Source organism: Opisthocomus hoazin, chromosome 12 (genome assembly GCF_030867145.1).
Source record: "Opisthocomus hoazin isolate bOpiHoa1 chromosome 12, bOpiHoa1.hap1, whole genome shotgun sequence".
Lineage (NCBI taxonomy): Eukaryota > Metazoa > Chordata > Aves > Opisthocomiformes > Opisthocomidae > Opisthocomus > Opisthocomus hoazin.
The window spans coordinates 2,278,857-2,296,594 of NC_134425.1; the positions used below are offsets into that span (position 1 = coordinate 2,278,857).

Consider the following 17,738-nt stretch of genomic DNA (forward strand, 5'->3'; position numbering starts at 1 on the left):
GGCTCCCTTTGCTTACAGTCCAAGCTGGCCACCAGCCCCACACTCCAGCTAATTTCCTTCTTTGCAAAACAATCACATTTCGAAGCCCGGTAATGTGCCAACAGTTTCCAGTAAAGCCTATAAATATCACATCTCGGCAACCGTCCAGAGAGAAGCTGATTGTGGGGATGGGCCTGAGCTTTGCTGATAGAGAACCGGAAGGGAATTCAAAATGACCAGCTCGAGCAAACTAATCTGTTGCTCTCACACCCAGCTAGCTGTATCCTGGTGGAGAGGCTATCACCGGGGCCGGCTGTGCGATCTGTACGGACCACCCTGAAATTCAGACTATTCTTGCGAAGCTCCTGAATTTGCTTGCTTCTGTCCCCATGCATCCCACCTCAGCTCTCACAGCTGCCCCAAAGACTGCTGAAAACAGAGGGACAGGCAGAAGTTTGGGAGCTGCCAAAGGCTCTGGCTCACACCCTGATGAGGACACTCCAGGCAGCAATCTCTCGGCTCGGCCACTGTTGCATCCCGGTGGCACAACGGCCTTTCGGGTCGGCGAGATTTTATCTGGAAGCCCTCTGGTCGCATTTCAAGCACGCAGGATTGCCAGCCCGGCAGCACGCTTGAAAAAAATCAAAACAGATTTTTAAAGAGAGGCAGAGAGGGTTTAAAGCTAACCTGTGTCGACACGCAGAGCACAGCGAACACGGGAGAGCCTGCACGCGGAGAGCAAAGGCTGCAGAGGCAAACACACCGAGGGAGGCTGCCTAAAACCGCAGGCGAGTACCAGGGACGCACCCAGCACGTCGGCCCCCTGAGCTGGAGGCTGGGTGAAACAGGGCAGCCAGGAACATTTTAAAGCCTGCGTACTCCAGTGAGGGAAACCGAGCTGAAATGCAGTTTCGGGAGACACGTGCATTTCAGTGTTTCAGATTTCTAATGCACCTGTTGTGCCAGGATTGAAAACTCTTCCACACCTGAGCTAATCACACTTGATTAAGATACTCGTATTAAGGATCAATATGAATTAATACATATTTTAATCAATTGTTAGAGTCTAACAGATACTGCAGATATCAAATCATTTCATGCCTCCTACTGCCGCTCTTGTAACTATCTAATGTGCTTATTTCTGTCACATACTTGTGTCATCTCTCCAGTATTGAAGATCTTCTTCTGGAAGTGGACCCCTAAGATAAAATGTTGCTGCTAACTAATTAAGCTCTACAGCATCTTTGCAAATATTTAAGTGCTAAAGAGAGCGCCCAATTTCATCCACCGAAACGGCTTTTCATACATAGGATTCCAAATTAGCTATAATCTGGACAGACCAGTGGAAAACACAGCTGTGCTCTGGATGAAAGATAAACAATATGTTCTCACGACCGCTGCTTTTTGCTCTAAATATGCCAGTCCTGTTGCAGTGAAAAAAAGCTTTTTTTGCTATAATCTTAACTACTGCATTTATCCACGGCATTGCTGCTCATTAGCAACCTAAGACATGTGAACGTCGCAGCATAACAAAGTAGGCTCAAGTATTTAAATCATCTTTTTGCGTTAATTCCCATGTTCAGGACACTCCTGGCTTTTTCAGCTAGCTCAGCAGTGACAGGAAATCTTGGCCTAACCTCAGCTCCTGGTGTTTTTGAACTGCTCTCCCCTGCAGCTTCTACGCTTTTACATTATTTCAGCATTTAGCATAGGCTAAATTACTTCCCCCAGAAGCATGATAGAAACGGCTTGGCACCTATAAAAGCCTCGCACTGCTCATGTAAGTACAAAGCTGGCTAAAGAACTTGCATAGATTATGCTCCCAGTCATACTGCTAACCTACAAACCTCGTCTCAGGAGGGCTTAACATGCTCTTAAGCTGGCTAAACCTGTTGACACTGGCTTAAAACATATCCGATCGCAGCTGTCTTCCTTGTGGTGCAGTACACGACAGCGATGGACCCCGAGTGTTGTAAGGTGTCATTCAATACTGGAAGATCATCACAGCTCATCTCCAGATGCCTCAGCGCAACACATGGGCCATCTTCCTCATCCAGACGGGTATCAAGTCTCCACGCGCAGCAGGGGACTGCAATGCCTGCAGGCTGGCGTTCACGTGAAACTGGAGTCACGCAGAGACAGGGCTGTGCCGGCCCTGAGGGTTGGTCTTCCTGTCTTGGCCCCATGGAGATCCCCCTTCCTCGCTCCGATGAGCTCAGGTTTTGCTCAGACCAACCTGTTCAGCTCCACAAAGCCCACCAAGCTCCCATCTCCACGCAGCAATCTGTAAAGTGTTTACTGATTGCACACGGGGGCTGAAACTGTCTCCAGCCGTACGCAAGAAGTGCATTTTGAGAGAAAACCTACACGAGAAGAGGGTCTTTAATCCGTATGTAAGATGGGGATAATTACTTCGTGGTAATCAGCCCGAGTTGTTAAGGGAGCTGGGAGCCTCTCTTACTGTTACGTGGAGTCCCATCATTTCCCTGAACGCACATGCAGGACGTGGGCTGCAAGGGCAGGGTTTGCTACATTCTCTGTTCAAAAAAAAGATGGTATTATCTATACAGGTGTTTGGGCATTACTGTCTGCAGGAAGATCCAGACCTCGCTGCCTCCGGGGCATGCTGCATTTCATATTCTAGTTCAACAATCCTGCAGAAGGAGAGCTGGGAATAGCACTGGAAGAATGAGAGGGTGAGCAGGTGGTGTTGTGAGGAGTTTGCTAAAAGCGATCCCCCAGCGTACATGAAATTATTCCACGCTCAGAATGAGCGAACAGAGTGGACAAAGTCCAGGGTCATTACACTAATTGACACTTTACCTCCGGGAAGTCTCTGGGGATCCAATCAGGGCTGGATTTTGAGCGCCGGGTCCCAGGCACAGGTGTGGCCCGTGCTTCCTTCATTTAGTGTAATTGTGCCTTGGCAATCTGTTCCCATCTCCTCCCTCGCCAAACAGCTCCAGTGTAACCTGCTCTGCTATTAACCCCACCATGCCCTACACTGAAATTCAGGTTTGGAAGAAGGAGGGTTTGTCTCACACGCTGCTTTTGGTGTTAGAGCTCCTGTTCCACCTTGCAGTCGTCAGTCTTTCACCTCCGGGTCTGCTAGCAACCTGAGCTGGAAGGAGAGGGAGAGGGCGATTCTCTACCATCACAAATACACCCTCACACAGAGCAAATTAAAGAGCATTTTCAGCACTTTTTAAAATCTAGATCTTGATGCTTTATACCTCATCCTGATGATTCATGTATGTGCACAGCGCAATATGTCTGTCCTGGGAGTGACAGGACCATGTTATTATCGAGAAGAATGTAACAAAATGGGTATTATATAGTGCGCTTCATAGAAACCTGACAGTGGGCTCTTAATAGTAGCTTGCAGATTTATAGCATGTTCTACCAGATGCACACGAAGCTATGGGAAGAGCATAAAACTTGGCTAATGATTAGTATATTTTACTTCCTTCTCCACTGGAATTATTTTAATTAAAAACATTATTTTTAATTGTGAAATACACCCAGATTCAGGTAATTTGATTTTATCTGTTATCACTGCTTTGAGGCTGCTCAGCACTGTAGTATCCAAGTCTTGATCTTGTCCTATTATTCAGTCTTCCTCAGTTCCTCTCTTCTATTATCAAGTCTATTTGCAATTTAAAGTCTGCACAATGAATGAGGCAGACAACAGGTTTGGGGCTCTGCTGCTGAAACACGGCAACTTGCAATTACCAGAGAGACTCACAGAGCCAAAGGAAAACAAACAAGGAATCCAAGAGAAGACCGAAGGGTGGCCCATACCTTAATTCACCTCTTTGGTCCAGGAGCACCTGTGGGTCCCAGATGCAAAGACCCCCGGAGGCGTGCAGGGCATGTGGCCAGTTAGCCACACGAATACTTGGGAGGACTGATGATGCCTCTGCCCTGTGTGATCTCCCTAATGGTGTCCACAGCTTTCCTTGCGGCAAGGAGATGTGATCGTGCTGAGCCTCTACCTGGTCACCTGTTTTCACAGACATTGTTAACTCCCTGGCTTTGAGGATCCCACCTTTCCACCAGACCGCGAGCGACCACAGCATTCAAATGGCAGCGGGGATCAAGGCAGAGTGACTACGTAAAGCCTTAGTCTCTGCGTGAACAGGCGACAGAAGATAACGACAATCCACCTGACCTTCCCACTAGTTGCTCCAGTGGTATTTCTGAACCATAATTTAAGCAATATGTCCTTCAGGCTACTCTCTGAGGCTGTAGCGCTGCCTGGACCTGTCTCTGAAGATGATGCCCATTTCAAACTGCATTTTGCGTTTTTGAAACTGGTTCACGGGGCTTTTCACTTCTAATATTCCTTTTTATACAGCATCACTCTAGTCTAGCCAGTTACTCACCAAAATACCCGCAGGCTGCTGGTCTGCCACGATTAAGCACAAGTTACAGGTTGATCAGACGGCGTGCCACAACGCAGAGCGCCGATCCCAGACCGGGCAAACAGCAGCTATCGATCGAGGCGAGCTTGCCTCCATTCTTAGGCTAGCTGCTGTCTTCCACAGATGTATTTTTCTTCAGCCTTCTTCCCTCCAGAGCTGGCTGTGTACCAGCTGTGACGCCTGGCTTGCACACTCCTGACAACCTTTCTCCGTCCAGCCCCTGCATGGTCGATGCTGGATGCTCTTCACTGGCATCGCTGAGGCTCTTCGCTCGCAGCTCGCCACAGTTTCCATGTTCCTCAATGCCACCTCTCCTGTGGCAGCAGCTAATTCGCCCCTGCAATGCAGCTGGTGCCATTTCCTTCTTTTTCAAGCAGATGAGGAGTCGGCATCTCCCCTCGGCAAGATTCTGGTTCTTTGTTACAGATGTTTTTTTCCCTGTTTTGCACCTTCTCTCTTTTCTCCACAGAGAGGTTTCTGCCCTGATCAGTAAGGCGAGACTGGCAACATTTCTATCAGATTCTTTCCCCTTTAGCTTCCCTTCAGGAGCTTCTTCCCTTCTTTTCTGGCTCCATAACCAGTGCAATTACCTCTCTGATGATTTCCTGGATTTTCCATCTGCTCAAAATAGGCACTTGTGAGCTCTCTTGTTAATTAATGTGTTCTAAAATCATTAAGTTCATCAACCAAGCCTTATCACTTCCATTTTTTCCATAACAGTAAAATCTATTGCCCTAAGTAAAACACAGGTATTTTAACATTCAAAATTCAGTAAATCGAGTTATGAACAGAGGCTCATTGCTTAAAGCAGGAGTTGCTGGTATCCTGGAGTATCAACAAGACACGAGCATGCTGTACTTACTTGTTATTAAGGCTTTGCACCTCTGGCTCAAACTGAGAATTTCAGAGATTTCTGTTACAAATTCTTTTTGAAGCTTTGGAGTCTGACTCAGAACACTCTCTCTACTTCAGTCTGCATTGGGTATTTTGTTAACGGTATTTTAAGCTGCGCCAGCTTTTGCTCTATGTTAGTACTTCTGGTCTTCCCGACTGGCAATGAATTATTTTAGCAAAGGCATGTGTAAACAGTAGGCTGTGACGGGGGTAGTAAAACTGACAACTGGTTGTGAAGATGTTACCAACAGATAATTTTACTGAATTTGTCACATGCGGTTTGAATGCAGGAACAAGGTACTTCGCGGACACACAACACCCCAAACAGAACAGAATTTCGTAAAGGAAAAGACCTATCAGATCTTTTAGTTCTCCATTCTGATAAATTTGGTAACAAAGGACATCACACAGCTTCAATGTTTTATATGAAGCAAAAATCCCTAGTAATTGCATCCAGGGAGGAAACAAAATAATGCGTAGACTGAGAGAAATGATTCTGCTTTGTGTGCTGCCTAACACACAATCTTATTTACATTTTAGAGTTGAGGGCTATAAAAAAGAGGTATCTTCTATCCCCCAGCCTACACAGATCAAGTCAATCTCTTGGATGACAAAAGACACAAACTGTTCACTTCTCACTACACAAGGAGCAGATAACAAGGTAACTCTTACTTCTATAACTGCAGTTACAATACCACTTCTGGCAACCAAAAGAAAGATTATTTGCCAGTAACCACAGTTCTTTGAAATATACGGCCCATTTACATGCTGGTATTGCAGGTGTTCTTATTACCAGCACCTCTGCAGATGCCGATTTGGCCTCGTCAATACCTGCAGGCGTGTTCATGCCCTACCTCATCCTGCAGCCATATAAATGCCAAGCTCACCCTATGGTGCCAAGCTTTGCTCTATGCTGGGACCTCAGAGTCCTGCAATTCTCAGGGGAGTCCTCCTCTTTCCAGCAGAGAGGGGGTAAGAGCTTGCTAGTGAACGTATCTGAAGCTAGTGCTGAGTGTCAGTCCTGAAGGTCAACTACAGGACAGGGATCTTGCTCCATCCAGCCCACTGATGTGATGATGTAAATATGCCACCGCTTGGGCAAGCTCAGGCAGCATGAGAACTCATAACACGCATTTGGCACTGCTATGAATCCCAGCTAACAACATGAAAAGTCTGTGAGGCTGTTGGATTGCCGGGGTGAAGCTCAAGTTCAGACTGAGAAACATCAGTAATTATCTCTGAAGGCGAAGGAGGCAAACACCACTGCGTCCCTTGGCAGACGCTGGGGTGCAGGAGGCGGTTCAGCCAAAAACAGAGGGGCAACAGCGGGATGAACAGTCCCAGCCCTGTTGGGAGGGTCTGTTCCTAGAGTCAGACACGGGTAGGGATGCACACACAGCTTTACATGAAGAGGAACGTAAATGCAGCGTGCCATACGGCTCAGCACTGCCAGACGTGTCCTCCGCACGATGACAGGACCTGCCTGTAACTGCCTGACCAGTTTTTCCACTGCATGAAAAGTGGTCCTGTGGGGATAAGCTTTTGCCGATATTGTTTCCAGACAGTCCCCAGGAAATCCAGTGAACTGTGTCAGGAAGAGGAAGGACTTGTCCTGCTTTACCACAAAACCCAGAGAACTGAAAACTTTACGTGCTGTCTCTAGATCTCAAAGGACTTTGGTCTTCAGTGATCCCTTTAGCAGCCAGTTCTCCAACGCAGACTGGAAAGGCTAATCCCCGTGTTATGAGATGAACTGAAATGGTAGCCTTGAAAAAGTCTCAGTGTCGTGCAGTACCTCGTGTGCACAGTGTCACGACCCAAAGACGTCTCAGATGAGACTGCCCGAGCACAAGCACCCTGCAAGTCAACAGTGTTGCTGCAGTTGACTGAGCAGACTGATTTTTAGGATGCCCTGCCTCTACATCTCCTAGGATCCTAGCAGGAGCTCAAATATATCAGCAGTAAATTTCTCTGGAGGTGCGTGTGGCGCCTGGCCTTCACGCCCAGCAATGGAACCTCTTACCAGTGGTTTTGCATATGACCCCACTCCACACTAATGCAAATCAAGAGATATGACAGATTTTAAAAATTATTTTAGGGAGAAGAAAAGGCTGCGCTAAAATAAGGAATAGATGAAACCAAACATGAGCAAAAGCAGGCAGAGAGAAGAGGGCATTGGTGTGCCATACTGCTCCTTCACAGCCTCCTTCATGGCAGCAGAAAAACTAATAAAATCCAGTACAGATTTAACAAAGCAAAGCGATAACAGTAAATTACATAAAAGAGGGAGAGGTACCAATAAATCAGGGGTGCAATGCAAATTTTTCTAAATGCTTTGGCAACATAACGACGCACCAGAAGTGCCAAGGTGGTGAAACAGCTATATGAGAGAGCCTGTTCCTCCAGGGCTGCAGGAGGGGGAACAGAGGAGCGTGGCCAACACGGACTGCGAACACACACAAACCTCGGGCTGGAGCACAAGCGATACGAGCACACCCAGCGTGTACGGACAGACAGATGCACGCTTGGAGGAGAATGCTGGATTCCCTTCTGAGAAACATTAGTGTCGGGACTCCCAACAGGCTGTCTGCCAAGGGGGATAATTAAGCTAAATAAAAATACACAACAGTAACAGCTCCACAAATGACGATAATTTAATTACCACATTCGATACAGGAGACCCACTTCCCATGAGTTTTCCATTGTGACCAGAGAGGAGACAATAGCAACAGAACGTGTTGCAGAAAGGAAGATTCGTTTAGGAAAAAGAGGCTTTCTATTATGGTCTTCATATTAAACAACATCACAGCTTTCCATAATCATGTCATAATCTTGCCATAAAATTCAATCAAAGCAACAGCTTGTGAGTGTCCAAAAATCAATAGAACCACATGAGAAATGACTGCAGATGTAACACTGGAATTTATTTCAATGCTTAATCCATGGGAGTTGTCAGGAGCACCTATGTAACAGGGAAGCAAGTGTCCTGCAAACACCTCCTAGGGAAGAGCTCCTCTCCCTCAAATTCAGAGGAAACACGAACAGCAGGCAAACTACAGTTCACTTAATACTACCCATTTGTTTGATTTTTGGAAAAAGAGGTCATTTCTATCCACTCATCTTCCTAAAATAAAATGGTTGTTAAACCAAACAGGGCATAGTCTCATCTGGAATCCCACCCCAGTAGCGTAGTTTCACTGAGCTGAATTTAAAAGACAAGAGCTGCAGATTTGCTTTATTCATTAGTGCTGAAATGCAATAGAAAGCGAGAGCTGAAGTGCTGGGCTTCTGAAGAGCTTTATACACCGCATAATGCACCTCTAGGGTGCTTGTCTGTTAAGTGAGAGAGAAGTGAAAATATTTTTTCTCCCCTTCTCTCTCTAGTGAAAACACTTAGTGGACAGCACAGGCTCAGTTCTTTTGAAAGTAATGGAGCGAGTGTATCCACTCAATTATTTAAAACAGTTGAGTAATTGCAGTCCTGTCAGCTCAGAAAACATCTCTCTGTTAAAGCTGCTGCACAAAACCATTTCTGTGCAGGCAGTCACAGCAGCATTAGTTTTCTCTTTATTTATTTCCACATTCTCCGAGTCAGAGCCACTGGTGAGGGACGAGGCTGCGCGTCCCCGTTTGCAGGTAGTTTTGCCACAGGGTAAAACTCAGTCAGTCAAAGGAGTGAGGGAGGGAGGTGAGGACACCTTGGGAGCTTTTTTGGAGGTGGCAGGTTTACATGTAGGCTGTGCTGGTGATGACTACATAAATCCCTACAGAAATTTCCCAGGGCATGGTGTGTGCCGGAGATAAATATTACAATAGTAGGCTTATAGGAAAATGGATTCAGACAGCCAGAAGAGTCCAAAGAGGGAACAAAATTGGGCAGATAGTCCTCTTGCTAAAGACCCTCTGTAGAAGCTCCTTTAGCAAGGGCTGGGAGATTGGAAGGTTACGGTGTTTGCATTGGAATCGTGGAAGGCACGGAGGAAAAACACAGAGATCACTAGACATTTCTTCCCTAGCCCCAAAACACACAGAGAATCAGCACCACTGCTTTATTCCACAGCTGCCCTGCACTCAGTCCCCTCCTGTCCAAAAGTGCATGTTTTCCCTTCTGTGTCAGGGGTGGCAGGACACAGAACAAGAACCACCGGCCTGACGAGCTGAGCCATAGACACGTCCACATCCTTCTAACCTGACCATCTGAAAAGGAAGGTTTGTTCCTTTCTTTCTACTACTCTCACCAGCAGTGGCTTTCTGGGACAGTTTTCAAGCAGATTGCAAGAAACAGCTACCAAGGCAAATGAATTCTATAAAGCATACACTGACAATGCCGAGAGTTTTCAATCTTCGTTAACTGGCTCACCTTAATGGGTACTTCTCTCCAGGGTCCCTCCCCAGGTGGAAAAGCAGCGGCAGGGTAGTGTGCTCCTCCTGCGTATGTGTTGTCACTCCAGAGACATTCTGCCCAGGACAGAAATCAATGCCCTGCAGCAAAGAGGAGAGGGGTCATCAAGGGTGAAGCAAGGGAGGGAGCAAAATTTTAGCTGACGCCACTTTCTTCAGCACCTTGTTCCGATATACCACAAAACCCAGAATTATTTTAAACTGAGAGTCCACTTCAGTCTGCAAAATGGATTCTGATCTGATGGGGTAAAATAAGGTGGCAAAGTTGGCATTGCACTGACATAAAAGCTGGAGCAGACCTTACAGTTTTGCCTTATAAAAAGATAATCTCTATAAAATATTCATTAAAATGAAGTGGCAAAACAAAAGACAGAGGTGAAAACATTTAATCGTAAGAATTCTGCATGTGGAAAATATCTTCTGTCTTTGATTTCTATGGCTTCAAAATACACAGAGAGGATCAGGTCACTTGGCATATCTGATCGAAAAGCAGCAGTCCCAGAGGAAACATCCAGCCAAACCACGGGGCGTCACCCGGAGAGGCAGTGGGACCTGCCAGCCTCCCTGAAATCCCAGCCTGCCAGCACCTGGCACCAGACCTGAAGGATCTCCTTCACTGAAGCACAAAGCAAATCTGGTGAATTTTAAACAAACACGGGTGCATTTGTTGATCTGATTCATAGCAAGCTGGTGCTGAGGCACCCACCCGGGAATGACAGTGGGGCTGGAAGAACTGTGTTAAGTCTGAAGATGTTCACAGAATCACAGAATCACAGAATAGTAGGGGTTGGAAGGGACCTCTGTGGGTCATCTAGTCCAACCCTCCTGCCGAAGCAGGGTCACCTACAGCAGGCTGCACAGGACCTTGTCCAGGCGGGTCTTGAATATCTCCAGAGGAGGAGACTCCACAACCTCCCTGGGCAGCCTGTTCCAGGGCTCCGTCACCCTCAGAGGGAAGAAGTTCTGCCTCATGTTCAGATGGAACTTCCTGTGCCTCAGTTTGTGCCCGTTGCCCCTTGTCCTGTCACTGGGCACCACTGAAAAGAGCTTGGCCCCATCCTCCTGACACCCACCCTGCAGATATTTGTAGGCATTTATAAGGTCCCCTCGCAGCCTTCTCTTCTCCAGGCTGAACAAGCCCAGTTCCCTCAACCTCTCCTCGTAGGGGAGATGCTCCAGTCCCCTCACCATCCTCGTAGCCCTCCGCTGGACTCTCTCCAGTAGCTCTTCAGCTCTTCCTGTCACTAACATTCAAGTCTACGGGGTCAGGAGCTGGCATTTTCCCGGCAGTGGATAGGAAGGGCAGAAGTACTGGCACGCTCCCTTTGCTAGCAGCAACGGGTTAAAGTGTTTGCTGGCCACCGAGGGACAGAGCGAGCTGCCAGCTCGCAAGACCAGAGCAACAAGCTCTCTGCGTCTGCCCTTGCACGCCTTGCCAGGCTGCATCCCCCGAAGCCCAGCCGGTTATTAGCCAGGTGTCGAGCTCCCTAATCACCTAGAGCCTGGCCTGCAGTCTTGAGGGCTAACAGAGCCCATTTAAGCCCTGGGAATAGCAAAAAATGCAGGGCACTAATTTCACTGAACGGCAAATAGAGCAGGGGGCCCCATAGACCAGCAAGGACCAGCACCAAATGGACTTGTTAAAGCTCAGTTTTACAATTCCAGCTAACACGCTGCGCTCCTTACAATGCCTCAGAATGCCCCGAGACACGGACAGAGACATGGAGAGCAGGTAAATGGGAATATTTCAATGGAGGTGGGAAAGCAGCTGTAGCGTTTGCTTATAAAACAAACAAACTGAAAAGGCTCTCTACAGATGTTGGTAGGATTTGATTGGCAAACAATTTTCTAAAAATATCCTGTGTTTTTAACGGACAGCTGGTCAGTGGAGCAGTTAATATTCTGCTTTTCAATAAAGCAAGAAGTTTAGAAGGCCATGAAATCCCATTTATCTGCACAGAGCTATAGATTCCTGAATCACTGACTGGAAAAATAAGAGAGTTGCTTGATAGGTTGTAGTGGGCTACCAATAATGGACTTTAAATGGATACAAAAATGATTGGCCTTTTCACCTTGTGATGCCACAGGCCTCTGAAACACACTGTAAAAAATAGATTTATTTTTTTTCCTCTCAAAAGGAACAGTTAATGAAAAGGTATCACAGCCTACATAACATCCAAATTATAAATTGGATGCAAATCAAACAATTTAATTAAAAGCCTGCTAATTGGTACAACGCTCTTCGGCTGCAAATGCTTTAGTTGGAAAGAAGATTTTAGTCTCTTGGGTATTTGTTTATACATTGCTCTGTTTACATTTTATCTTTTATTTCTTATAAAATCCTTAGAGCCGAGACTCCAGAACACAGCCCAGGCTACGTCCCAAAGATTCCCAGGAAAGAAAATGCTGTGACAACTCGCCTGATGCCACTAGCCAGAAGCTGTCTTTCTAACCTAAGCACTCAATGCCCTCTTCAAAAGTAGTCTACTGGGGAAAAAATAAAATAAGTAAAAAAAAAAATAGAAATCAAGCATACCATTTCACAACATTGATAAATAACACTCCTAAAATGTGGGTGAAACCACCCCACGAATTTCTAAGGCCTTTCAACTTTATGTCCACAAAATAAAATTGACTATTTTTACGTACTGCATGACTGCCAATGTTCAAACTACAGAGAGAGCTTAAAATATTTTCTACCTGCTTATCAACAAATGAGCAAAAAGAGGTAAAATGATATCCTCACACCCCTGATCAAGGCATTGCCCAGCACCACAGTAAGTAATACACTACAGACACAGGGAGAGGAGCCTAGTCTTCCGTCCCTTAACTTAGCACCCACAACTACGTCTTCTTTTTTTTTTTTTTGGTAAGTCAAAGCATTTTTAGTTGTCAGGATGGAAAGAGAAAAATCAGCCATACCAGTGAACTGAAAGCCTGGAATCTCCAAGTCTGGATTGCTTTTCTTTTCTGGAGCAAAACCAGTATAAATTAAATCTGCTCGAGATTTGAGAAGTATTTAAAGACGAGACAATCCACACTCTGGAGCATCTGGACAATGCCTCTGGTCGCTTGGAAAGTGTGCAAATTTGGTCACGTGTAGTACTGGGAGCTGGGGCGGAGGGCACGCCAAAACTCCTGGTGTATGTCTTGGGGGGAGAGAAGGAGCTGCCCTCCAGCTCTGCTAGCCCAAGCGGCTGCAGGACAGCAGACCTGCTGAGGAGGGGGACTCTCTTCTAGACGATAATTTTAAATCATGTCACCGTTTTGGATCATTTCTTGCTCTTCATTAAAGAACCCCCTTTTTTCTTTTTTTTCTTATAAAAGCCTGAGCTGACAACACGCCCCATGGATCCCAAGAACACTGCAGGATTTAACAATCAGTGTGAAGGTGCTGGGTTCTCAGCTGGAGCAAAACCCGCGTCGTTCCCTGGGCTGCACAGAAGCTCTCCCCATTTCCACTGACGAGGGACCAGCTTCAGCTCTCTGGCACTGCCAACAGGGTGGCAACTTCACCCAACAATAAAGTTACATTATGTGGGAGAAGAGCAAAGAGGTAGCTATGGCTGCCCTGTCCACCAGGATAACGAAACTCAATCAGCCACCACTTCATCCGCTGTTATGTCCTTTAAGCTATTTATTTGGCAGACTGTTAATAACAATATGCAGGTGATCAATACCCAGTTCAAGCACGTGCCTAATATTTTACTCTGCACATTATCGAAGCTAATTTGCATGTTTACAAGTAACACTGATTAAAGTAGAAAGGTCACTCCCTGTTTTTAAGCAAATTCCTCGATCTTTTCTCCTCAATTATAACAGCATGAAAATCTAGAGCCCGTTAGCTCTGTGCCTTCTAAGGGAGCCCGTAACAGAGCATCAGATGGCAACCAGGAATCGCTCAGCTCCTGCACGCGGTCTCTTACACGGGCGCAATGTTTTGCACCACCACACAGACCTGTTTGCTGTAGGAGAAATTCCAGTAATTCTTTTCTTCTCAAAAAAAAAAACCACCCAACCCAAAACACTTCCTGCACATCAGGTAAACCTTTCAGTGAGCACGTCTTTCTGCCCTTCTCCCCAGCAATCGTGTAACCTGGATTGTTTTTCCGTTCCTAAGATCTAGCAGCTATTGGTTGCACAGCTTATGCTTTAATTTCCAGAGCAAATGGACCACAGATGCTATGTCAATATAGACATGAGACAAATACAGCCGGTTGCCAGTTTGGGCTCTCCGCCAAGTGATGGAATCACCACTTGTGTTAACGTAAGCCCTCTGGCAATTCGTCACCCTGGCGCTATCCCAGATCCCTCCGACCAGACAAGCGGCTGCAGACTTTGATAGTGGCGCAGCAAATCTGGGGTCTGTCTCCTGGTCATGGCTCCTCATTCCACCACACAAAACCCAGACCAGCAAAACTGTATTAATATTGGAAGGAGAAAAGAACAGCAGTTAATTTAAGCCAGGAACGTTGCTTCTTGCTGTTTGAACAGCACGGGTAAGTGGCCATTCTCACTCCCCTGGCAATTCCCAGCAAAAGCCTCCCAAACTGGAGCTCTACACGACCAGACACCTGGAAGTGTGACTGCCAGGCTTCAACCCCGTTGAACAAAAATTGCTTCTAATGTGTTAACTGTCTGGAAGAGACCCCAGAAGATGGGCAGATCAGCAAGCCTCCAGCGGCTCTCAAGCAGAAGCGATCAATGGCTAGCTCATATGCTCAGAGGACCACAATCAAATGTCATTATTTGTGAGGTTCTACTTGACTTCACATCCCCCTTGCAGAAGAGGCTTTATCGATCCCTTCACGTCGAGGAGAAGGGCAATCAGACAGACTGCAGCAGGAATAACCCCTTTGGCATTTTACATTAAAACAATAGGGTCTTCTGGCAGGCACCTACACCCATCATTTAAAGACACAGGAGCGCTCACGAAAAACCACTGAAGACCACTAACAAGATACTGAGCTGAGAGCAGAAAGGTTGATGTTATCAGCCACTCTCCAATGAACCAAAGGGCGTTTTCCATGTTTTTTTCTTAATTATTTTTTTACCTTCTTGCATCACTGCTCTTGGAGGGCACAAGAACTATCCTCTGCTGGATAGTGTCTGTGGCAGGCAGAGAGAAGGAAATTTCCTTTCTCCTGCTAGTTCACACTCCTGCCTCCTCTACACAGCATGAAACTACACAGTTCCTGAAGGACTTGCTAGCTACTCAGATAAAACCGTAGAGAAAACCCATTGTTTTCCCCCTTTTAGATCTCTCCTTCCAAAAAAGGAAGGTGCAATGTACCTCTCTTTTCAATCCAGTGGACAAAACAACTCATAACAGTGCTGGCACTGAGCATTCGTATTTTAGGAGTGGAAGCTGTGCACCCAGCACCACGGCTGTGGGCACCAGCAGCAGTAAGGCAGAAACGCCAGGTTTGCATGCAATATTTGTCATGCACTTTGCAATCCAGGTCAAATTTGGTAATGAGCAAGCATGACGTACAGGCTAAAAGGATGGATGATAAGAGCAACAAGAAGGTGGCGTCCAGGAAAATTCCTGTTTGTTAACGCCATACAAGAGAGGGATCTCCTCAGGTTTATCCTTAGTTCTTACTTCTACTCCAACACACAACACGTGGCTATTTATAGCACTGCTGATTTTTGCTACAGGAAGGTGGTCAATGATGGTGGAAAAGGTGATGCGCTGATATCCACCACCCTACAGCAACAGGGACTCAGCCCTTGTGCACGGTGAAGATTTCTCTCCCTGTACCAAACTATTTAAAAATCTTTTACTATTTAAAAATACAAAAGCATTTTTCAAGTAAAGTTTCCCTTCATCTAATTCTGTCCCATTTATCACCTCTTGGACGTCAGAGATGTCAAACTACGTAAACATGAGCCAGCTATATGAAAGGGAGATGGAAGCCAGGTAAACAGACCCAAATACGCACCCTATGCAATCGACAGGAAAAATGTCCCACAGAGTGCTTCCTCCCACTTGCTTCTGGTGAGTGAGCCTTCCCTTCATGTTTTCAAGAGACTAACCAGTCAAGAATGCAAGTTACCCAAGTAACTGAGTTAAGCCAGCAGAAAAGACGGCATCAAGGCATCCTCCAGCACGGAGAAAGACTACAAGACTTGATGACAGGAGTCAGACTAGAAAAATCTTGCTCGGGGGTTAAAAAATAAACAAACAAAAAACAGGAAGAACAGAACAGCACACTTCATCTTTGCGACAGATGACAAATTTTAATCCCAGGCCATAAGGCAGAGGATGCAGACCAGCAAGGGCATGTTAATGTCATGGGAGTCTAAGATGACTGTAAACCTGTGTACTGCTTGCATGGGATCTTTCCAGCGTAAACAGAAGCATTCATATCCCTGTTATGCTTCCCTAGGCTTTGCTTTCTGTAAGCTGCTTCTCTCTGGTACATTTTTATTTGTATATACATACTTTATTACTTATACCACATTCAAACACATAGCTTTCCAGGTTAGAGGCCAAAATTGCACATGTTCTTTCTAGTTAATCCTGAAAGACCTCGGAGTCCTAAACAGACCCAGGACAGGCACCAATTTCACATTTTCCAATATCAACATCAAAATGCGGTTCTGGCCACTTTAATGGTATAATCTCATCTAAAAGACAAACAAAAATGCACAGTGTGGATTAAAAACAGTGTAAGTTTTCTGTGTCAATGATTTCCCACGCTGTCAATTAACCAGGTAATTTTGAAAGTGAAAGGAGGTTTGGCTAAAACGTGCCATGTATCTGTCAATACAATGAGATTCTCAACTGCCCATAAAATAAACCTCTTCAAAATCTGCAGACAGCTGTTTTGACACATCTGGCCAATCTCAGATCTCTTTCAAATGCATGATGTGCCAACCACAGTCATTTGTTTATTCCACGTCTGAATTTGGACCTTCGGACGTAGAGCATTTCATACTTGAAAGTTTAATAAATCTTCACGTTGAATTCACAATAATTTAAGGACCTACGCTAAAGATCATACAATTAACAAGGCCTCATTAGCTGAAGTTCTACTGGGAGGGCAAATCAAACTTTCCAACCAGCAAACCTGCTGACAGGCAGAATTCCTAATGCCACACATGTACATGCATTTAAATATGTTTTTCAAATGAAATTACCAAACAAATCGGCCTTTTTGATTCTGGCAGCAAAACCGTAGTCCAATGTCAATACAGCTGAGACCACCAGTCACTGAAAGAGGCAACTGTATCGTAAGGTGAGATTACAAAACTCCTAAAACAGCACTCAGAATTGTGGAACTGTTCTGCATTCTGATTTATTTCTATTTTTAAACTTGCAAGGCTTGTAATTGATGGCTTGAGGACATGAGGAGAATTGGAACAAATTTCAGCCTCAGCTTCCTCTGCATGTTGTTAATGGCTAGTCTGTCCACTAATGTGCTCCAATTTTACCCACATCAACCACATGTGATACAAGCTGCAGGAAAGCAAGTGAATTTTTAATCATCTCTCTGATGTACAGTATAATTGCTGACTTTTATCAGACAGGATTTAAACAAAGACTTAGAAAGAAATAAATATTCCTTAATTGCACAACTGCCATTGCTCTCAGTAGGAGAGTCTCTGAAATGAGTAACTGGTCCCCATTACATACTCAGACGTACAAATACGTTTAGATCAATACAGACATTTATTTCTTCCCCAACTAGGTACGTATGCGTATGTACGTGCAATGGAGAGCGATTATTCACGTGTGACATTCTCCTCCACGCACACGGGACAGCACGCCTCCGAGCCCATCCGCATACCCGTACACGCGTCCACACGGCCTCCCGGTGCCTCTCACACAGGGAAAGCCCTCCACACTGTGCCACGTGTGATACACGGGTCTTACTCGCATACTAACCCAGACAAATACATGATCTCATTTTAGCTGTGTAGAATTAGCATCGAGACAGCGCGTGCAATGCATTTTTGGAGCCAACTTTCCTTTCCTTCTTATTCCGTGTAAAACAGAAACCTTGACTCCTGGAGCATTACAGTCTCACAAAC

The 17,738-nt window shown here is 45.7% G+C and overlaps 1 protein-coding gene across 6 annotated transcripts in view; it reads right to left on the reverse strand.

Annotated features, from left to right (window-relative positions):
- The window catches only part of GALNS (galactosamine (N-acetyl)-6-sulfatase), a 53,450-nt gene that overhangs the window by 9,595 nt on the left and 26,117 nt on the right, over window positions 1–17,738 (reverse strand). For all 6 annotated transcript variants that reach the window (XR_012765312.1, XR_012765311.1, XM_075433457.1 and 3 more), the window contains one exon: window positions 9,658–9,779. Coding sequence is in view for 4 of the 6 variants with exons in the window: in XM_075433457.1 (XP_075289572.1) it covers window positions 9,658–9,779 (122 nt within the window). In the remaining 2 variants the exon portion in view is untranslated. The remainder of the gene's footprint in view (window positions 1–9,657; window positions 9,780–17,738) is intronic.